This window comes from Amblyraja radiata, chromosome 4 (assembly GCF_010909765.2).
Source record: "Amblyraja radiata isolate CabotCenter1 chromosome 4, sAmbRad1.1.pri, whole genome shotgun sequence".
NCBI lineage: Eukaryota > Metazoa > Chordata > Chondrichthyes > Rajiformes > Rajidae > Amblyraja > Amblyraja radiata.
This window is the reverse complement of record NC_045959.1, coordinates 67,817,766-67,842,042: the sequence shown is the minus strand read 5'-3', so window position 1 is coordinate 67,842,042 and position 24,277 is coordinate 67,817,766. Positions and strand designations below refer to the sequence as shown.

The 24,277-nt window shown below is 41.8% G+C and overlaps 1 protein-coding gene across 4 annotated transcripts in view; it reads right to left on the bottom strand.

Annotated features, from left to right (window-relative positions):
- spidr (scaffold protein involved in DNA repair) overlaps positions 1-24,277 on the bottom strand; it is a 261,397-nt gene that overhangs the window by 139,263 nt on the left and 97,857 nt on the right. For all 4 annotated transcript variants that reach the window (XM_033019697.1, XM_033019695.1, XM_033019696.1 and 1 more), the window contains exon 8: positions 86-305. In XM_033019697.1, the coding sequence (XP_032875588.1) occupies positions 86-305 (220 nt within the window). The remainder of the gene's footprint in view (positions 1-85; positions 306-24,277) is intronic.

Genomic DNA, 24,277 nt, shown 5'->3' with positions numbered 1-24,277 from the left:
TCCAAGCAGGAGTACCTCAGTTTTTAAAGCTATATTCAAGAGACAATTTAACAAACGTATGAATAAAAGGCTATATGGTACTCACCAAGGTGGATGGATATGAACAGTATCTCCTGCACACATTCTGAGGTGGGATGCTGTTTCTCTTGTGAATAAAATCGTGAGCAGGGTTTTGGCGTCAGAGTCATCATATTTAATTACTTGCTCCATGGAGGTTTCAATTAATGGCTGGCACAAGGCTACGAACATTGAACATTCTTCATGTAACTCCAAGATTTTCACCATTAAAATACCTTCTTTTTCACCTGCCGCTGAAGGAAGATGGGGAAATATACTTATTAGTGTCTCTTTACAGGTTTAAGTTTTGACTTACCAAAGTAACTAGGTTATAGAAATAATGAACTGCAGATGCTGGTTTACAAAAATGACACAAAGTGCTGGAGTAACTCAACGGGTTAGGCAGCATCTCTGGAGACAAAATGGATAAGTGACAATTCGGGTTGGGACCTCTTCTTCAGACTGAATTGCAACCTGACTTACTCCAGCACTTGGTGTCCTTTTTTAAAAGACATAGGTTGTTAACTTCCACTTTTTTTTGTGCACGATATCCTGCTCTTCATTTGCCTAGCCTAGTGCTCTGCTGTGATTGCTGATGCACAATCTGGTGTTGGGTGATCAATGCCTCTTACAGTCACTTAGTTCGGTGGCCAGTCAAGCTGCCTGTACATCTTTTTTGCTTTTCCACTCTCCATAACTGAAATATGAACTGATTTGATGTGAAATCAGAGAGTAGATCTGAAGCATAGGCAAACGACAAAATGCACTTGGAGCGGCATGGTGGCGCAGCAATAAAGTTGCTGCCTTACAATGCCAGAGACCTGCGTATTATCCTGACTTCAGGTGCTGTCTGTATGGAGTCTGTACGTTCCCCCTGTGACCAGATGCATTTTCTCCGGGTGCTCCAGTTCAAAGACACACAGGTGTGTAGGTAAATTAGCTTCTGCAAGTTGTAAATTGTCCCTAGTGTGTAGGATAAATCTACTGTAATGATACCAGGCAAGGCAATGCAGAAACCATATCTAGTGCAAGTAGTATCAGTTTAGTGAGGTCTAACATGTCTTGTTCACTGATTAAACTCACTGATGAAATGGACATGAGCAGCATTGGAACAGAGGAAGGACATTTAGCTCTTTAGGCTTCTATCATCATTCAACGATATCATGCCTGATTCTTTGATATAATACACCTTGTTCCATCTGTCTTTATGGAAATTTATGGATAACAGAAATTTATCATCCTCCAATTTAAAACCGACAATTGACCCAGCATCAAGTGTTATTTGCAAAACCATGTTCAGAGTGTAGAAATATTACAGAAATTCACTCCATTTTTATGCATTCATCATTTTCTTAAAACAGTGGAATTATTTATATTTGCAGCTGCACTTTTGGCAAGACATTCTACAGACAATGCAAATAAGTACGATTTGCATTTAAAAAACCACTAAACTTGCTTTTAGATGAGAAGGAGAGCAGTAAGGGGATGGAACAAAGGGCAAGCTGCACCTTGGAAAATCAACATTCATAAATAAATCAATTGTAGAAAATATGATTGCATGAATCCATCAAGTCTTGAATATCCTTATGGTGGATGGTTCTTCAGAAGCAGAGGCTTCATAGCATTTTATGTAGCACTCAATCAAGGTTGGGCGATGAACAACCAAATCTCCTTTCCAAAGTAACGCAAGATATCAGTACTAATAGTTCATTCTTTATTCAAGGTATACTATCTCAGGCAACATTTGGTATATTGCTACATCAAACAAAAGCTAATATTCTCCCTTGTTAAGTGAAGGGATCACCGAGCAATTCACCACAAAGATCACCACAGGAGCAGTTCACACAGGCTCTATTTAAAACTAGCCAGGATAGGCCAGCTCCTTCCAATCTTAACTATACAACCTGGGTCACAGGGACAGGAATAAAGGTCAACAATATTTGCCCTTTGCTGTCCAACCCATTTTATTTAACTGCTTATATTTGCCACACAATTGTTATGCAGAGTGGTTTAAAGGCACAGGTACTAGAAAGAACTTGCAGTTATATAGCACAGAAAGCACTGTCGGAAAACAAGAAACACAACTTCCAAATTATGGACATCCTTCGCTCCGTCCGCCTGGACCTATCTGATCTCCCGGTTGCCAAACACTTTAATTCCCCTTCCCATTCCCACACTGGTCTTTCTGTCCTAGGCCTCCTCCATTGTCAGAGTGAGGCTAATCGCAAATTGGAGGAATACCATCTCATATTTTGCTTGGGCAGCGTACAATCCAGTGGTATGAATATTGATTTCTCTAACTAAGTAATACCTGCATTCCCTCTCTCTCCATCCCTCCCACATCCAAGTCACACCAGATTCTCGTTCTCACCTAGCAAACAGTTAACAATGGGCTGTTTCCTTAATCATCGTTACTTTTTTGCATATCTTTCATTCCATTGTTCTATATCTCACTGTCTATATCTCTCATTTCCCTTTCCCCAGACTAGTCTGAAGAAGGGTCTCAACCCGAAGTGTCACCTATTCCTTCTCTCCAGAGATGCTGCCTGTTTTGCTGAGTTACTGCAGCATTTTGTGTCTATGTCCAATTTATGCCAGATAGCTTTCACAACAACGATCAGAAAGCATATTTTTGGGAAATATTGATTGATTCAAGAGATAAATATATTGCAACGCATCAAAGTTAACCCTGCTGGTCTTCAAATTTGCCATGGGATCTTTTACCTTCCCCCATTTCTGAGATAAAGTACAGCCTTAGTTTGATAGTGAATAGAAAACAAACAGTACCCGATTGTAAGAATAGGTTTATGTAGTCATCAGAAAGAGTGAAACCAGAAATGAAAATCCATCTTAGCTGGGCATTTAGAAACATTCCCAAGTTAGGAGCGTTGAGCAATGAGCCACATCTGACACTTAAAAGTAAAAGACAGATACCTGGCATTACTGCAGGTATGTTACTATTCTATGGAGAAACTTCAAATCATTGCCTCTAGCTCAATTGCAGACGTTGTATCCTTAGCTATTTTCTCCAACATGGAGCTCATGGCATTGGACCTTGGTGGTGCAGCAAGATAGAAATGTATTGTATCTACCATACAAGAACCATTGACAGGTCCAGATGTGCTGTAAAGAGAAGAGTAATGAAAGTAAAAAGCAGTGATTTGGAGTAAATCTACAGTATTATAAATTCAGCTGTTTTGGTTTAGAGATACAGCACAAGTCCACGCTGACTTATGAATTAATATTTAATTAATATTAGTGACCTAGATTTAGGTTGCAAAAGTACTGCTATAAAAATAAAGAAAGAATGTCACATGCAATTAATGTGACACTAAATCTTCCTGAAGAAACTAGAAAACCTGTTATGCAACAAGAAACAGAAAAAAACAAAAACCACACAGCAGACAGGTCTATCACTATATTACCTTCATTCATCATAAAGAAATGTCTATCATGTAAAGTAAAGGAGGTAATTTTCCTCAATGTAGACTTTGCTTTTATGATATAATTGCAATACAAGTTACTACCTGCGCCCAATCATGTGAGCTTGTCAAACTAGTATAACAGCTTCTTCCAAACCAAGTTCTTTTGATATAAACACCATTCTGCTTTTCTGAACTCTATTGACATTACTATTAATTTTATAAATCATGCCTTAATTCATATTGGAAATGTTCATACAATTCCTGTTTTTGTTGAATAAATGAATGAATGAATAAGTTTATTGGCCAAGTATTCACATACAAGGAATTTGTCTTGGTGCTACACCCACAAGTGACAGCATGACATACAGTGGCAGGTAAGAATGATACATAAAACATTAAACATAAAACATTATAACATGTGAATTAAATAAAATACCAGAGCAAAAGGAGGCTACAGATTTTTGGTTATTGAGTAGAGCTACTACTCATGGAAAAAAGCTGTTTTTATGTCTGGCTGTGGCAGCTTTGGCAGTCCGGGGTCGCCTTCCAGAGGGAAGTGATTCAAAGAGTTTGTGGCCAGGGTGAGAGGGGTCAGAGATGCTCTTACCCACCCGCTTCCTAGCCCTTGCAGTGTACAGTTCGTCAATGGAGGGAAGATTGCAGCCAATAACTTTCTCAGCTGACGATTCGCTACAGCCTCCGGATGTGCAGGCCCAGGTTCACTGCGTCATCCACAGATCTATTAGCCCGATATGCAAACTGCAGACGGGTTCGTGATATTTTTCAGCTTGGCCAGCACAAGCCTTTCAAGGTTCTTCATGACTACAGAGGTCAGTGCGACAGGCCTGTAGTCATTAAGACCAGTAATCCTTGCCTTTTTGGGTAAAGGGACAATAGTGGAGACTTTGAAGCAGGCAGGGACAGTACAGGTTTGCAGGAACTGGTTGAAAATGTCTGTTGTTCGGCACAGAGCTTTGAAGCAGGCAGGGACAGTACAGGTGGGAAAGGGTCCAGTCTTTTCAGATTGGAGTCTTGCTTTAAGTATGTGTGACGCGGTGAATGAGGAGAAATTAGTGTAGAAAGGCCCAGTCTTTGCAGACTGAGGTCAGGCTGTGAGTGGGTGTGAAGTGTTGGTTGGGGTGGGAAAGGGTCCAGTCTTTTCAGACTGGAGTCTTGCTTTAGGTAGGTGTGAATGGGGAGGAGTGGGTGTAGAAGGGTTCATTCTTTGCAGACTGGGGTCTGGCTGTGTTTGTTGGGGAGGCGGGGGAAGGGGTACCAGGGTTACGTTTTTGCTTGTCAAACCTGCAGTAGAACTCATTCCGGTTGTTGGTCAGCTGACGATTGTCCAAAGAGCGGGGGGGGGGGGGGGGGGGGCTTTCCTCTTGTAGCTGGTGATTTCTTGCAAGCCCTTCCAAACTGAAGAAGTGTCACTAGCTGAGAACTTGCTCCTCAACTTCTCCAAGTATCTTTCCTTGGCAGCTCTGATTCCTCTTCTCAGCTTGTACGTGGCCTGCCTGTAGAGGTCTGCATCCCCACTCCTCAAGTTTTGTTACATTAAAACTTGAAAGTCCACCATGAACCTATTCAATTTAATTTCTAATGCTGATGCAAAAATGAAGCCAAGGGGTCTTATTTCACAATAAAATTTAACTAATATTCACAAGAAAAATAGGAGACTTGGAAACACATGCGAAGGGTAAAGTTCAGAGATCAGAGAGCACATAACAATGTGCTCACATTTAGAAACGGGAACTGCAGATGCTCGTTTACCAAAAAAAGGACACAACGTGCAGCATCTCTGGACAACGTGGTCAGGTGATGTTTCAGCTCATAACCCTTCTTCAAACGTCACTCCTAAGTGGTCATCATTCAAACTTGAGACTATCTCTACTACAACTGGTCACTAAGAGTCAGTAGGTTTTAAGTTTCATCTGCACTTTGGTTAGCTATAACTAATATATCAAAATAACTATTATGAAGTAAACACGAAAAGGCCTGCAAGTTTCTACAAGCCACACCTAGATTGAGCAAAGCTTCTTATATAAGCACAAAAATATCAAGACTTTACAAGTACAATGAATAAATATTTCATGAAGTCATCTTCAACGTAAACAGATTCTTCAGTAAAAAGATTGTTTAATTCCAAATTACGTGTACAAATCTTTATTTCTGGAAACTTAGTTCTGATGCATGTATAATTTCAATGCAGGTTACGACCTGCATCAAACATACCTGATGCCAAACTCAGCACTCGGTCAAATTCAGCCCTGATGTAAAGTACAGGCACTTTCAACTCACCAGAGGACATACAGTGCCCTCCATAATGTTTGGGACAAAGACCCATCAATTATTTATTTGCCTCTGTACTCCACAATTTAAGATTTGTAATAGAAAAAAATCACATGTGGTTAAAGTGCACATTGTCAGATTTTAATAAAGGCCATTTTTATACATTTTGGTTTCCACCATGTAGAAATTACAGCTGTGTTTGTACATAGTCCCCCGTTTCAGGGCACCATAATGTTTGGGACACATGGCTTCATTGGTGTTTGTAATTGCTCAGATGTGTTTAATTGCTTCCTTACTGCAGGTATAAGAGAGCTCTCAGCACCTAGTCTTTCCTGCAGTCTTTCCATCACCTTTGGAAACTTTTGTTGCTGTTTATCAACATGAGGACCAAAGTTGTGCCAATGAAAGTCAAAGAAGCCATTATGAGACTGAGAAACAAGAATAAAACTGTTAGAGACATCAGCCAAACCTCAGGCTTACCAAAATCAACTGTTTGGAACATCATTAAGAAGAAAGCGAGCACTGGTGAGCTTACTAATCGCAAAGGGACTGGCATGCCAAGGCAGACCTCCACAGCTGATGACAGAAGAATTCTCTCTATAATAAAGAAAAATCACCAAACACCTGTCGGACAGATCAGAAACACTCTTCAGGAGTCAGGTGTGGATTTGTCAATGACCACTGTCCACAGAAGACGTCATGAACAGAAATACAGAGGCTACACTGCAAGATGCAGTCAATGAAAGTAAGCATGCCGGTAAAGCAGGCAGTGAATAAAGCGAATGGCATGTTGGCCTTTATAACAAGAGGAGTTGAGTAAAAGAGCAAGGAGGTCCTTCTGCAGTTGCACAGGGCCCTAGTGAGACCACACCTGGAGTATTGTTTGCAGTTTTGGTCCCCTAATTTGAGGCAGGACATTCTTGCTATTGAGGGAGTGCAGCATAGGTTTACAAGGTTAATTCCATGGATGGCGGGACTGTCATATGCTGAGAGAATGGAGGGGCTGGGCTTGTATACTCTGGAGGTTAGAAAGATGAGAGGGCATCTTATTGAAACATATAAGATTATTAAGGGTTTGGACACGCTAGAGGCAGGAAACATGTTCCCAATGTTGGGGGAATCCAGAACCAGGGGCCACAGTTTAAGAATAAGGGGTGAGCCATTTAGAACGGAGACGAGGAAACACGTTTTCTCAGAGAGTTGTGAGTCTGTGGAATTCTCTGCCTCAGAGGGCGGTGGAGGCCGATGGTCTGGATACTTTCAAGAGAGGGCTAGATAGGGCTCGTAAGGATAGCGGAGTCAGGGGATATGAGGAGAAGGCAGGACATGGGTACTGATTGGGGATGAGCAGCCATGATCACATTGAATGGCGGTGCTGGCTCGAAGTGATGAATGGTCTATTCCTGCACCTTTTGCCTGTTTTATATTGCAAGATGCAAATCACCGGTTAGCCGCAAAAATAGGATGGCCAGGTTATAGTTTACAGTTATAGATGAGACGAAGATTGACATATCAGAGTGATGGCAAGAGCAAAGTATGGAGGAGAGAAGGAACTGCCCAAGATCCAATGCATACCGCATCATCTGTGAAACACGGTGGTGGGGTTGTTATGGCCTAGGCATGTATGGCTGCTGAAGGAACTGGCTCACTTATCTTCATTGATGATACAACTGCTGATGGTAAGAGCATAATGAATTCTGAAGTATATAGATACATCCTATCTGCTCAAGTTCAAACAAATGCCTCAAAACCCAATGGCCGGCGGTTCATTCTACAGCAAGACAATGATCCCAAACATATTGCTAAAGCAACAAAGGAATTTTTCAAAGCTAAAAAATGGTATATTCTTGAGTGACCAAGTCAATCACCCGATCTGAACCCAATTGAGCATGCCTTTTATATGCTGAAGAGAAAACTGAAGGGGACTAGCCCCCAAAATAAGCATAAGCTAAAGATGGCTGCAATACAGGCCTGACAGAGCATCACCAGAGAAGACACCCAGCAACTGGTGATGTCCATGAATCGCAGACTTCAAGCAGTCATTGCATGCAAAGGATATGCAACAAAATATTAAACATGACTACTTTCATTTCCACGATATTGCTGTGTCCCAAACATTATGGTGCCCTGAAATGGAAGGACTATGTATAAAGGTACACAAAAATGCTGGAGAAACTCAGCGGGTGCAGCAGCATCTATGGAGCTAAGGAAATAGGCGACGTTTCGGGTCAAAACCCTTCTTCAGACTGATGGGGGGTGGGGGGGGAGAAGGAAGGAAAAAGGGAGGAGGAGGAGCCCGAGGGCGGGGGGATGGGAGGAGACAGCTCGAGGGTTAAGGAAGGGGAGGAGACAGCAAGGGCTAGCAAAACTGGGAGAATTCAACGTTCATGCCATCCGGACGCAAGCTACCCAGGCAGAATATGAGGTGCTGTTTGAATATGAGGTGCTGTATGAGGACTATGTATAAACACTGCTGTAATTACTACATGGTGAAACCAAAATGTATAAAAATGGCCTTTATTAAAATCTGACAATGTGCACTTTAACCACATGTGAGTTTTTCTATTTCAAATCTCAAATTGAGGAGCACAGACGCAAATAAATAAATGATGGGTCTTTGTCCCAAACATTATGGAGGGCTCTGTAGATTGAAGGTGCAGGGGAAAAGATTTAACAGGAATGTGAGGGGTAACTTTTTCACACAAACGTTGTGTATGGAACAAGCTGCCAGAGGAGGTAGTTGTGGCAGGGACTATCGCAACGTTTAAGAAATAGTTAGACAGCTTCATGGATAGGACGGGTTTGGAGAGATATGGACCAATCACAGGCAGGACTAGCTGGGACATGTTGGCCGGTGTTGGCAAGTTGGGCCAAAGGGCCAATTTCCACACTGTATCACTCTATGACTATAATTTCAAGAAAACTCCAATGCTGGAGAAAATTAAAGTCGGGATTGGACGGTATGTTATTGTCAATGTTTGCCTTCATCACTTTGTTGATACTTGAGAGTAGATTGATTGGACAATCATTATCTTTCCCATGAATGGAACATATCTTAACAATTTTCTCACTGTTATGTTGATATCAACATTATAACTACAATGAATCAGGTTGGTCAAAGGGCCAGCTAGCTCTGGAGTAAAGACCTTCAGTTGAACATCTGGGATTTTGTATAGTCCTGCACCTTTTCCTGTAATCATTCCCTCCAGCATTCTCCATTGAGTGAATCTAATTAGCTGGAAACTGGTTCTTATGGAGACGCATGAACTGCAGATTCTGGAATCCGGAGCAAAAAAAGGCAAACTCCTGAGGAGCACGAGGTCAGGCGGCATCATTGGAGAAAAAGCGACAGTCGACGTTTTGGATTTGGGCTGAAAAAGTGCAGGGGAATTGGCTCCTAGCTGTGGGGATCTTCTCATTGACCAACGTTGATTCAATGGTTTGACGTAAATAGCAGATTAAGGAGAATGTCAAGGGATGAGGTTGGAATTGCAATGGTGTACATTTCTGCTGGTGATGATCATGATGAATGGAATAGAATGGAATACTTTATTGTCATATGTGACTAGGCACAGTGAAATTCTTTGCTTGCACACCCAATGTATACAATTGACCCACAGCATGTCCAGTTTTGAGCAGCCATGACTGCCCCATGACTAATCTTTATAAAACATTTGTAATGATAGACAACATAATAGAGGATGTCCTTCATGTAAAGTAACGATCTCAGCTCTATGAGGATTTGCAAGATCACCTCATGATATCAACACTCTCATAAACATATGCATCTACCACAAGTATATCATATTCTGTTTGGAATGAATTGGAAATTTGGGGCTTAGTTCAATTCAGTTTTATTTGTCATATGTGGGTTAACACAGGGTCAACGGTACAATGAAATGTGTTTGACAAGACAACGGGTCACCTCAGCAATGATATTACAAGGATAAAATTAAGATTAAAAAAGAGATAAAAGTGACATTGGTGGGTAAAAGACAATAATAAATAAAATAATCAACATATATGAGTTCAGAAGCCTGATGGCATCATGATAAAAACTGTTCTTAAGTCTGGTGGTACGTGCAGCCATGCTCCTGTATCGTCTGCCTGACGGTAACAAGAAGAACAGTCTGCGTGCTGGGTGGCTGTGGTCCTTGATGATGCTGTGTGCCTTTCGCAGGCACCGCCTGTGGAAAATGTCCTGAATGGCCGGGTTACAGTTGCCAGTGATGTGCTGTGCCGCCTTCACAACTCTCTGTAGTGATTTGCGGCCTTTGGCAGAACAGTTCCCGTACCAGATTGTGATGCAGCCCGTCGGCAGACTCTCGATGGTGCAACTGTAGAAGTTTGTGAGGATGCTGGCGTTCATGCCAAACTTCCTCAGTCTGAATCCACTGATCCACATCTACTTTCCACAGCAGTAATGTTATTTAGATTCTCAGTTATTTGTAGTTTTAATGCAAATTGAACTAGAGCTAATTTTGTCAGAGAAGCGACCGTTAAGATTCAGAAATTTGTAAAATCCTGACTGGAACCCAAGATAAAACTCAGTTGGTGACAATGTTGGTTGTGCACCATGAGTGAATCATGGAGACACAAACAACAGCAGATGCTTGAATTTTCAGCAGATCGCAAAATGCTGGGGGAACTCAGCAGTTCAGGCAGCATCTGAACAGATAGAATGGACAGACATTTTGGGTCAGGACCTCTTTTCAGAACCCTTCTGTGAAACATAGATTGAATTGACCAACTTACTGACTAGCAGTTACAATAGTAACTTGTGAAGCCAACCTTGGGGCCAACCTTTTCCAGCACATTCTGCTGACATGCGTTTCATTTTTGTCTTTCCTGGTAGTGTTACCAAATCCAACAGGTAAGGCATGTGCTGAAAGCTGCTGTCTATTGCCGAGTTCTGTTCCTGAACCTTGTTTATTCTGATTAATACATTTTTAGCCACAATGGCACAGCTGGTAGAGCCACTGTATCACAATGCCAAAGACCCGGATTCAATGCTGTCATCGGGCGCTGCCTGTGTGGAGTTTGCATATTCTCCCTGTGACCACGTGGATTTTCTTTAGGTCCTCCGGTTTCATCCCACATCCCAAAGACATGCAAATTTGCAGGTTAATTGGCATTTGTAAATTGCTCCTGGTGTATAGGGAGTGAATATAAAAGTGGGATTACATATAACTAGTATGAACATCTGATCGATGGCCGCATGGTCTTGATGGACCGAAGGGCCTGTTTCCATGCAGTATCTTTCAATCAAACAAAATTCTGATAGACAATGTTTTGATAGTAAATGCCACACCATGTATAGAAAATAACTTCCACTGTATCTTTATTGAATACTCAAAACAAGCCTTCTTTGTTATCCCCTTGATTTCCAGGAAAAAATTATATAATTTTGTGAACTTTTGATTTTCATTGCAGCTCCTGACATTCTGTGGCTCATCAGCCATGAACATGGGATGTGTGTACTTTCAGCAATTTCAGAGTTTGGGGAATTGCAGTGTTCTCAAGGACCAGGACCAAGGCCACTCCTTTAATTAATCCCATCTTGGACCTGAGTTTACAAATCACAATTTCCAAATCAGCAGAAAACACAAAAAACTTGGAACCAAAGCAAATATAAGAAGGATAGCAACATATTTTAAGATGTTGTTTGACTGTTCAGATATGTGGCAAGAAAAAATGCAAACTTACTTCACTTGAGAATAATGAAGAGAGGCATTTACTGAAGGTAGAATTCTAAAAGGGGTGCAGCTTACATTAATCGGATTTTATTCTGTCTTTATTTCAACTGCTCCCGGACTCCTCCACTTATGTAAACACTAGTTGACAGAAGACAGGACAGTGGAGATAGTAAACAGAAATCTTATTTTGTTGTTAAAATGTGGTGCATGTATACTTAAAACCATTACAATTGTTAATAGTTTGATATTGGCTGACTGGGGCGCTTGCCTGTAAGATCATGCGCGAATCATTCTGAGATGCCACCAAGCTAAATTAGGCTTCATTAAACGTGAAGGAAACCAAACGTCTACAGCCATGTGCCAACTCATAGACCTTGCAAAGAAAACTCAATTTAGTCAGTACCTCAGGGAAATTGATGATTCCTAACAAAATAGAACCACAGTGCCTGGTCTGTCCATTGTAATTAGTTCCTGTGAAGAGACTCTTAGCTTTGCCACAAGAAATCAGAGATTGTTTTCTGTAAACTATCAGGAGATACAAGACCTAATTTGGCATACACACAAGGCATTTCTAGAAATGTTATCATGTCTCAACAGGTGAAAGAAACAGATCTATCGGCATCTGAGGTAAACAAAATCTTATGGCCCAAGAAATTAAAGTGGGTGTAAAGAATGCAGGAGAGAAAGCAAATTGCCAATAAATCGTACCATATACAATTTCTTCTGCACATGACCAACTATGGCACAAACTATCATTCCAACAATTACAATTAAAATTTAAACTGAAAAACAACCAATATTTTAAATATCTTCCGATTTGCGATTTCATGAAAAAATATATACAAGGATATCAAAAAATAACTCCTGAATTATTGGAAGAAGCAATGAATATTGAAGCTGACTCACAAAAATTAATATCATATTTATATAATAGTATTCTAAATATAGACCTACCATCGACAGAGGTACTTAGAGAAGAGTGGGAACAGGAACTAATGATAAAAATTATGAAGGTTACATGGGAAAAGTACTTGATATATATTCACAAATGTTCGATTAATGTAAGACATAATCTAATTCAATTTAAAATTTTACATAGATTATATTATTCAAAAACAAGATTGAACAAATTTTATCCAAATATATCCGCCATTTGTGATAAATGTCTATCCCAAAATACGACTATAACGCACTCCTTAGTTTCCTGCATAAAACTTTATAGATTTTGGAGTGATATTTTCGAAATATTTACAAAATTATTTAAGATAAGAATGGAACTAATACTGAAATGATTATATTTGGCGTAATGGAAGATGGGAATAAATTGAACACATCTCAAATTTTATTTTTTAACTATGGTTTAATAATAGCAAAAAAATTAATACTTAAATTTTGGAAAAATACATCAATACCACTGCTTAAAATGTGGATTGCAAGTATGTTGGACACCGCACATCTTGAGGAAATGCGATTCCTCCTAATGGATAAATCAGACCAATTCATAACGAGTTGGTCTCCATTTGTCGTCTTTTTGGAATCATATGGTGCAACACAATTGTAAAAAATAACTGTTTCAGGACTGGACGAGGGTTGGTCAAGATTATAAATAATTATCTCCTTACTTTAAAAAAAAACGTTTTAAAAAAAAATGTTTTATTCTCTTTTTTCTATTTTCTTTTTCTCAACTTTCTTCACTCATTCGTCTTTTTTCTTTTTCTTCACACACTATATATCTCACGTCTTTCTATCCTTTAAAAAATAAATAAATAAATAAAAAGCTATGGCACAAACATCATTTCGCTAAGATACAAGAAAAATTGATCAAGACAAGAAAGGCTCACAATGGAAAAAATACTTCAAATACCAAGGTGGAAAGGGTAGAGAAGATTTATGAGGATTTTGCCAGGACTAGAGAGTCTGACCAAGAGGGGGAGGTTGAGTAGGCTGGGGCTCAGTTCCTGGGAGTGCAGGACGATGAGGGTCGATCCTCTAGAGGTGTATAAAATCATGAGAGAAATAGATCAGGTAGATGCACAGTCTCTGGCTCAGAGTAGGTAAATCGAGGACCATAGGACACAGGTTTACGGTGAAGGGGAAAAGATTTAATAGGAATCTGAGGCGTAACATTTTAACATAAAGGATGGTGGGTGTATGGAACAAGCTGCCAGAGGAGTTATTATCCTAATGATTAAGAAACATGGATTAGCCCAACGTTTAAGAAACAGTTAGACAGGTACATGGATAGGACTGGTTTGGAGGGATATGGGCCAAACACAGGTAGGTATGGTTAGCATGGCCAGTTTCCACACTGTATCACTCTATGACTCTCATTCAAAATCTGTACTTTATACACATGAATTCCTCCTTTTCACAGCATACTGTCCATAGATCTATGGTGCTTCCCAGCCTGGCAAGTGATTGAAAATCTAATTAAAAGGGTAAACAAAAGCAGGATTAATCTGCCGGCAAAATGTAAATCTCTCAGTCGGCAATCTCCCGGTTGCTAAACACTTTAACTCCGCATTCCATTCCCATACTTACCTCTCTGTCCTGATCTTTCTCTCCTCCACCGTCACAGTGAGGCAAAATGTAAATTGGAGTAACAGCATCCCACATTTTGCTTGGGCAGCTTATAATATGAATATTGATTTCTTTAACTTCAAGTAACCCTTACTTTCCCTCTCTCTCTGTCCCTCCCCAACCCTAGTTCTGCTATTAGTTTCACTGTCGTCCTGATTAATTTTACTGTTTGTATTCCTCGTTGTCACCTTCCCCTCAGCCAACAATGAACCATTGTACATTCCCTTGATTGTTTGCTTTGATCTGTCCTTTTCACTCCATACATGTTTTTTGTACCCTTCTATTTCTCTAGTTTCCCTCTCTCCTGACTGTCTGAAGAAGGGTCTCGACCTGAAATGTCACCCATTCCTTCTCTCCAGAGATGCTGCCTGTCCCGCTGTGTTACCTCAAAATTTTGTGTCTATCTTCAGCAAACAAAATAACTTTTATTCAAGCGACTCAGATTCAGATTCAGATTCAGATTCAATCAGATTCAGATGATTCAGATTCAACTTTAATTGTCATTGTCCGTGTACAGTACAGAGACAACAAAATGCATTTAGCATCTCCCTGGAAGAGCGACATAGCATATGATTTGAATAAATATTTACATTAGCATATATACAGACATAGTGTTTTTCCTGTGGGAGGAGTGTCCGGGGGGGGGGGTGATTGGCAGTCACCGAGGTACGTTGTTGAGTAGAGTGACAGCCGCCTGGAAGAAGCTGTTCCTGGACCTGCTGGTCCGGGAACGGAGAGACCTGTAGCGCCTCCCGGATGGTAGGAGGGTAAACAGTCCATGGTTGGGGTGAGAGCAGTCCTTGGCGATGCTGAGCGCCCTCCGCAGACAACGCTTGCTTTGGACAGACTCAATGGAGGGGAGCGAGGAACCGGTGATGCATTGGGCAATTTTCACCACCCTCTGCAATGCCTTCCGGTCGGAGACAGAGCAGTTGCCATACCATACTGTGATACAGTTGGTAAGGATGCTCTTGATGGTGCAGCGGTAGAAGTTCACCAGGATCTGAGGAGACAGATGGACCTTCTTCAGTCTCCTCAGGAAGAAGAGACGCTGGTGAGCCTTCTTGATCAGAGTTGAGGTATTGTGGGTCCAAGAGAGGTCATCGGAGATGTTAACACCCAGGAACCTGAAGCTAGAAACACGTTCCACCTCCGTCCCGTTAATGTGGATGGGGGTGTGCGTGCCGCCCCTGGACTTCCTGAAGTCTACAATGAGCTCCTTGGTCTTCTTGGAGTTAAGGGCCAGGTTGTTGTCAGCGCACCATGCTGCTAAGTGCTGGACATCCTCCCTGTAGGCCGACTCATCGTTGTTGCTGACGAGGCCAATCACCGTTGTATCATCTGCATACTTGATGATGGTGTTAGTACCATGTACAGGTGTGCAGTCATAGGTGAAGAGGGAGTAGAGGAGGGGGCTCAGCACACAGCCCTGTGGAACGCCGGTGTTCAGGGCGAGGGTTGAAGAGGTGTGCTTGTCTAACCTAACAGACTGTGGTCTGTTGGTTGGAAAGTCCAGTATCCAGTTGCAGAGGGAGGGATCGATGCCCAGGTTACCGAGTTTGGTGATCAGTTTAGATGGTATAATGGTGTTGAATGCTGAGCTGTAATCGATGAACAGCATTCTTACGTAAGTGTCTCTGTTGTCGAGGTGGGAGAGGGCGGAGTGAAGTGCCGTTGAGATGGCATCCTCCGTACTCCTGTTCTTGCGGTAGGCAAACTGATAGGGATCCAGTGTGGGGGGGTAGGCAGCTTTTGAGGTGTGCCAGGACCAGCCTCTCGAAGCACTTGGTGATGATGGGGGTAAGTGCAACTGGGCGGAAGTCGTTGAGGCTTGCCGCAGTGGAGTGTTTTGGCACTGGCACGATGGAGGTAGTTTTAAGGCACGTGGGGACAACTGCTTGGGCAAATGACAGGTTGAAGATGTCAGTCCAGACGTCTGTCAGCTGCGCAGCACAGGCCCTGAGCACGCGCCCAGGGATGCCGTCAGGGCCAGCAGCCTTACGTGCATTAGTCCTACTCAGTGCCACGTATACGTCGTAGGGGGTGAGTGTGAGGGGTTGGTGATCGGCAGGGAGCACAGCCTTGATGGCTGTCTCTAGATTGTCCCTGTCGAAGCGGCCATAGAAGTGATTAAGCTCCTCAAGGAAGGAGGCGTCGCTGGATGTGGGGGTGGTGTTGGAGGGTCTATAGTCCGTGATGGCCTGGATGCCTTGCCACATGCGTCGGGGGTCGGAGTTGTTGTTGAAGTGCTCCTCAATCCTGAGCTTATGGCAGTGCTTGGCCTTCTTGATGCCCCTCTTCAGGTTAGCCCTGGATGAGCTGTAGGCTCGAGCATCGCCTGACCTGAAAGCGGTGTCCCGTGCTTTCAGCAGTAGCCTGACCTCGCTGTTCATCCATGGCTTCTGATTCGGGAATATGGTCACCTGTTTGAGGGAGGTGACACTGTTGATGGTGGAGTTTATAAAGTCCAGAATAGAGGATGTGTAGGAATCAATGTCCGTGTGGGAGTCAAGGGTGGCCTGGGCTCAAACTGTAGTTTTAAAATGGTAATACAATGACAGATAGGAAAATATATCTGATATGTACTTTAAATAAGCCTAGACAAACCAAATTGAAGTCTATGGACTTTTCTAAAAAAACTGCAGAATGACATTAACTATTTTAAATGTTCCACTGCCTCTGTCCTATTTTACTAATGTTTATTAGTACTGAATTGTGCTCAATTATATATTATCCATTAACTAAAATGTACCTGCATTAACTGTACTATTGACTTTAAAAACAACAACCAGTTGTATTTCTCCTTGTTCTATTTGTTCTTTAATAGAGTTCAATTAACACACCCAAATTTTATTCACCCAAATGCGTATATTTAATGCACCAACTCTCTTCGTCTTTAATTGTCTTTACTATGAAAGTTTTGCGTTACTTATTATACCATGCTTGTATTTTATATGTTTCGCATAAAATCCTTATTTAAATTGTTATGGTGCTGCTTACCTATTTGCAAAAATAAATTGACAGGAAGTTATAATCAAATTAAGTCTCACATGAAACTTGCTGGTATTAATACATTGTTAGCAACAAATTGTGGCTTTCACACCACTAAGATATCATCAGCATTTTAGAAACGGTGTCCATCTATAGCTAATCAAGGCTCAACATTTCTGACAACAATGTATTTCTCATTTCTGATAACCACATACAACTCTGCAGCACTCTTACGTCCACCCGAATTCTATTACGCTAGTTTTGAGCATGTGATGAGCATGGCATTGTAATTCTGTTGATTCTAAAGGGACAATGCTTGCAGGTTAACGTACAAATCCACACACAGAAAGTATTTTAAAGGTAATTTATTTTAAGGTGCATTGGCTAACTTATCTTGGCACAGTGCGTCCTATTCAGAAAAGGAGACATCTGCATCAGATAATCTAATTTTAATGGAAACACAAGGAAATGCAGATCTGGAATCTTGCATAGACCACAAATGGCTGAAGTGGGTCTTTACATAACCCCAGAATGATCAAAACACTTACTGTATAAAAACATTGAAATGTAGACACAATAGCTGAACTCATAAATGCAAAAATAATGGGTGGGGTGGCAGTGAATTGAAAACTGGTAAAATAAGGACCATCTTTGGTATTAATTTTCGTCAATAATTAATTAAAAAATATAGGAGGGTTTATTATTAGCTATCTTACCATTTTCCTAAATATTATACAAGGATAATTTTTTCCATGGACATGTATTTTAAGTTGCCTTGAGATTGCAAAAACAAGGTGAAGAGTAGGTTCAGTTTACATGTGAAGAGCAAAAGCATTAATGCCCACTAATTCATTTCACTGAAATAGAACTGCTAAAATAACCTTTGCGTATTCTCTGGTCAAATGCACCTATAAAGTCATTTGCAGATTTAACCAAAATAATAAAGATAAGACCACATATTGCAAGAAGCTGATCATGATCTCGAGATGCAGTCTCCTGATAAGTATTTATGTTGTTGCAACACAGATGTTTTTTTTAAACTTTTATTCAAAAAATAATACTTTGAGCTGAAGCCATTAAGATGTCGAATCACTGAAGCTATCACACATCACAAATTTAAAAATAAGATTATTTTGATTACAATCTCAATGATCATTTGTTGACAAAATTAGCACATGGAATAAAATGTCAAACACCTAGGAAACTTATGGTTCATTACTTAAAAATAAGATGATTAAAAAAAATTTGATTTAGTTGGTAAAATTTGCAACATAGTTTTACTATAAAATAAGTGTCTTCTGTAATTTTACATGCAACTCCTCACACAAAATAATCACATTATACATGCGCTATCTGTTAGCAAACATAATTAATACTCTTCAAAACTATCTCCCTGAAAGATAATAGTTGAACGATTTTGCCATCTCAAGGATTCAAATATGGATATTACAGAAAAACGGAAAATACTAATGAGATTCAGCAGGTCATGCATCATTTGTGGACGGAGAAACAGAGTTGATGTATAAGATTTCCAATTTTCGGTTCATGGATATGTAAAAGAGGGGCAACAGTGACAGGGGAGAGAAAAAGGGAAATGGCACAAATCCAACCCCAATCCTAGAGAGGGTAAACAAACTGAAATCTAATAAAAAAAGGAAAATGCAAAACAATGCTGCACATCAAAAAACGTTATCCAGTCTGATGGATAGTTATCTATTTAACCCCTTGATCCAGATGTTCTCTAGTCTGTATTAGTCTCTGGTCGGGTCCGTCTCTGGTCACCCCTCCTCCTCCTCTCCCCTGTCCTCTTCTCCCCCAAAAGGATTTGAGTATAGGAGCAGGGAGGTTCTACTGCAGTTGTACAGGGTCTTGGTGAGACCACACCTGGAGTATTGCGTACAGTTTTGGTCTCCAAATCTGAGGAAGGACATTATTGCCATAGAGGGAGTGCAGAGAAGGTTCACCAGACTGATTCCTGCGATGTCAGGACTGTCTTATGAAGAAAGACTGGATAGACTTGGTTTATACTCTCTAGAATTTAGGAGATTGAGAGGGGATCTTATAGAAACTTACAAAATTCTTAAGGGTTTGGACAGGCTAGATGCAGGAAGATTGCTCCCGATGTTGGGGAAGTCCAGGACAAGGGGTCACAGCTTAAGGATAAGGGGGAAATCCTTTAAAACCGAGATGAGAAGAACTTTTTTTCACACAGAGAGTGGTGAATCTCTGGAACTCCCTGCCACAGAGGGTAGTCGAGGCCAGTTCATTGGCTATATTTAAGAGGGAGTTAGATGTGGCCCTTGTGGCTAAGGGGATCAGAGGGTATGGAGAGAAGGCAGGTACGGGATACTGAGTTGGATGATCAGCCATGATCATATTGAATGGCGGTGCAGGCTCGAAGGGCCGAATGGCCTACTCCTGCACCTAATTTCTATGTTTCTATGTTTCTATGTTGACTGTTCCAAGAATTTTACTTTTTTTGGTAATGGAACAAAAGATAAAAGAGAATTCAACTGTGTACAACTCGTGATCCCACAAATGGAGAGAAACAGAATTATAAGAGGAGGGGGGGGAGAGGAGGAGGAAGGGGAGAGGAGGAGGAAGGGGAGAGGAGGAGGAGGGGGAGAGGAGGAGAGGGGAGAGCAGGAGGAGGGGGAGAGCAGGAGGGGGGAGAGGAGGAGGAAGGGGAGAGGAGGAGGAGGGGGAGAGGAGGAGAGGGGAGAGCAGGAGGAGGGGGGAAAGCAGGAGGGGGGAGAGGAGGAGGGGGGAGAGGAGGAGGAGGGGGAGAGGAGGAGGTGGGGGGAGAGGAGGAGAGGGGAGAGCAGGAGGAGGGGGGAGAGCAGGAGGGGGGGGAGGAGGAGGGGGAGAGGAGGAGGGGGGAGAGGGGGAGGAGGGGGAGAGGAGGAGGAGGGGGAGAGGAGGAGGAGGAGGGGGGGGGAGGAGGAGGTGGGGGAGAGGAGGAGAGGGGAGAGCAGGAGGAGGGGGGAGAGCAGGAGGAGGGGGGAGAGCAGGAGGGGGGAGAGGAGGAGGGGGGAGAGGAGGAGGGGGGAGAGCAGGAGGGGGAGAGCAGGAGGGGGGAGAGCAGGAGGGGGGAGAGGAAGAGGAAGGGGAGAGGAGGAGGAGGGGGGAGAGGAGGAGTTGGGGGAGAGGAGGAGTTGGGGGAGAGGAGGAGGTAGGGGGATAGCAGGAGGAGGGGGGAGAGCAGGAGGGGGGAGAGAGCAGGATGGGGAGAGAGGAAGATGGGGGCGAGAGGAAGATGGGGTAGAGGAGGGGGAGAGGAGGAGGAGGGGGAAAGAAGGAGGGGGGGAGAGAGGAGGAAGGGGAGAAGAGGAGAGGGGGAGAAGAGGACAGGGGAGAGGAGGAGGAGGGGTGACCAGAGACGGACCCGACCAGAGACTAGTACAGAGCCTGACTTGCTCATTCTTCACTTGCAGCGCAGTCTTCAGCTATGATCTTTGGTCTTCAGTCTTTTGAACTTTTGAATAACGGGGGGGTTGGGAGGGGTGGGGGGGTGACATCACACGCAGCGCAAGCAGACGGCAGGCAGGCAGATCCATTGTGACGTTATCAGCGAAAAACAGGCTTTTTGATTTCAAAGTTTTATCAGATTTGTGAACATATTAATTAATAACTCAAGAAATAAAGCACGGCAAATTTCAGATAAGGCGATTTCGGACACCAGGGGGTAAAACTCTACCCGAATATGTAAAAGGTTTACCGTTAGCTCGTCTTTTTTTCGAGAAGATGTGACAACACACAAACATATAAATACACACACAAACACACACATCCACATACAAGATCAGAGTTTTATAGTTATAAGGATGGGTTAGCCATTTAGAACAGAGATGAGGAAAAACGTTTTCACCCAGAGAGTTGTGAATCAGTGGAATTCTCTGCCTCAGAAGGCAGTGGTGGCCAATTCTCTGGATGCTTTCAAGAGAGAGTTAGATAGAGCTCTTAAAGAAAGTGGATTCAATGGATATGGGGAGAAGGCAGAAATGGGGTACTGATTGTGGATGATCAGCCATGACCACATTGAATGGCGTTGCTGGCTCGAAGAGCCAAATGGCATACACCTGCACCTATTATCTATCTCTTATCTATCTTCATAATCATTGTCTGACTTGCTGGGCATTTCCAGCATTATTATTTTAGTGTCAACGACATCCCTGACCTAAATTTCACAGGTTTAACAAATCCTTTTACTAGTTTCACCCTTCTCCTTAACTGTGAACAAATGGTGCTGTAAACATAAGGATCATCTGGGCTCACTTTATTATAGATATCCCTGTTATTCTATCTATCTACCCTCTTCCTTCTGCTATCTGGTTATCTGAACTGCTGAGTATTTCCAGCTTTTTCTAAAGATCTGAATCTTTATTTCAGATTCCCATGATCTACATCGTTCTGATTTTGAAACTTGCTTCAAAAGTCACTTATTCAGTTCAGTGCAGATGGTTACCAACAAACATTTGATAAGGAAAATATTCAGCTAACAATTCCTGTTCTTGAAGAACATAAATTGCATCATCTTGTACACAAAGTTAACATATTGTCTGTTGTGGCTGGAGACGATGGGAAAGGAGAGTTAATGTTTATTAATATTAATAAACTGTACCTTTTAGGCAATGGTGTAAAAATTAAAATTAGTATATTTGGATCTTGAATATTTAGTCCCAATGGTTACAAGGTTTGTAAAGTTACATGGATAACATGCAAGTCAAGACTGGAGAAGAATGTGCTGGCAAGTAGTACATTCTGAAAATGGAAAAATACACACGATACTGGGACACATTAATGTGGAATGCTACAAGCTATCAGTCAGTAAGTTCACTAGAATTTTGCAGATAAGCAGAAAGAACTTTGCACTCCTCTGTTCAACATGTTAAATGAAAACTGTTTTTCCCCCTGCAGTGCATGGGTATACTAAAATACATTATTATGACAGAAGTGAAAAACCCCCCACAAATAAATCATTTGATAGGAAGACGTGTAAAAGATAAACCATGGTTTTTTTTTAAGTTCTGACAATTGCACATTCATAATTTTCTTCTCACTTTCATACAGTTCAACAAATTTTCAACAAATATAAATTGCTTTGGCGATTTTTACTGCCCCAAATACCACGAATAAGCATTGACAGATTGGGTAGAAGGACTGATTATCACTGCAATTATTAACATCAATTTATGAATCAAGTTACATTTTGCATTTTTAAAACTACATTCATTGCCTTTTCACAAACAAAGTAACATCTATAATCTGTAAGAACATATTTACTTAGAGCACATTGATCTGAGGTGGCCAGTCTTCCCAAAGGTCAGCAAAATGTTCGAATGGATTATGATGGAGTTTGCAGCATTCCACTTTATCACATTCTGGTACAGTTCAATCTGTTCTGAAGAGTAACTTTGGGTACTCACTATGCTTTCCCCAATTTTCCAATAATTGTCAGGGAGAAGTAACTGATTACATTCAGCATTTCTCCACAACAATGTTGAGAGTCCTGGTTGAAATTTATGAGTCGTCCTTAAATAGAGGAGAGGTGCCGGAAGACTGGAAGGTAGCAAATGTTGTGCCTCTATTCAAGAAGGGCTTCAGGGAAAATGCTGGGAACTATAGGCCGGTGAGCTTAACATCTGTAGTTGGAAAGTTACTAGAGTAGTTGGAAGGAAGCAGAGGGTGATGTTGGAAGGTTGTTTGTCGGACTGGAGGCCTGTGACTAGTGGTGTGCCTCAGGGTTCGGTGCTGGGCCCATTACAGTTTGTCATCTACATTAATGATTTGGATGAGAAAATACAAGGCAGGATTAGCAAGTTTGCTGATGGTACAAAAGTGGGTGGTTTTGCATAGTGAAGATGGTTGTGAAAGATTGCAGTAGGATCTGGATCGATTGGCCAGGTGGGCTGAGGAATGATTGATGGAATTTGATAAAGTGAAATGTGAGGTTTTGCATTTTGGGACGTCCAACAATGCAGGACCTACACAGTGAATGGTAGGCCTATGGGGAGTGTTGTAGAGCAGAGGGATCTAGGAGTGCAGGTGCATGGTTCCTTGAAGGTCAAGTCGCAGGTAGATAAGGTGGTCAAAAAGGCTGCTGGCACATTGGCCTTCATCAGTCAGAGTATTGAGTATAGAAGTTGGGAGGTCATGTTACAGTTGTATAAGAGGTGGGTGAGACCGCATTTAGAGTATTGGGTTCAGTTCTGGGCGCCGTGTGATAGAAAAATATTGTCAGCTTGAAAGGGTTCAGAGAAGATTTATGAGGATTTTGCCAGGACTAGAGGGTTTGAGTTATAGGGAGAGGTTGAATAGGCTGGGTCTCTATTCCTTGGAGGACAGGAGGATGAGGGATGATCTTATAGTGTATAAAATCATAAGAGGAATAGATCGGGTAGATGCACAGAATCTCTAGCCCAGTGTAGGTGAATTGAGGACCAGAGGACATGGGTTCAAGGTGAAGGGGAAAAGATTTAATAGGAATCTGAGAGTAACTCTTTCACACAAAGGGTGGTGGGTGTATGGAACAAGCTGCCAGAGGAAGTAGTTGAGGCTTGGACTATCCTAACGTTTAAGAAACAGTTAGACAGGTACATGGATAGGACAAGTTTGGAGGGATAAGGACCAAACGCAGGCAGGTGGGACTAGTGTAGCTGGGACATGTTGGCCGGTGTGGGCAAGTTGGGCCGAAGACCCTGTTTCCACATTGTATAACTCTATGACTCCATGAGAAAACAAGTCAATTTTACAGCTTTGTGTGTCTCCTTATCGGCATTCCAACCAGTAACTGCATTCAGAAAGAAAAGATCTTGTTCAAAGAACTCATTTAAATTCATTAAGTGTGTTTTATCAACACTTTAAAATGATACCATCGCTCCACTCTTTATGCTGTCCAATTCTGTTCAAATCTTCCGTTTTACTATCTTTTCAAGTTTACTACTTAAAATCAATTGCAGTTTCTCAGGTTTCCACAATTATCCAAATTATGGCATTTCCAATCAGAATTATGCAAGTATACCACCCAATTCTCCAAATAAAAAAGTGCTGAAAGAACTCAGCAGGTCAGGCGGCATCTGGGGAGGGAATGGGCAGACGATGGTTCTGATTGAGACACTTCATCATCTGTACATACAGAATTTTCTTCTCACTTTCATGAAAAAGTTCAAATTATCAGCAAATATAAATTGCTTTAGGGATTTTTACTGTCCCAAATACCATGATTAAGCATTGACCTTT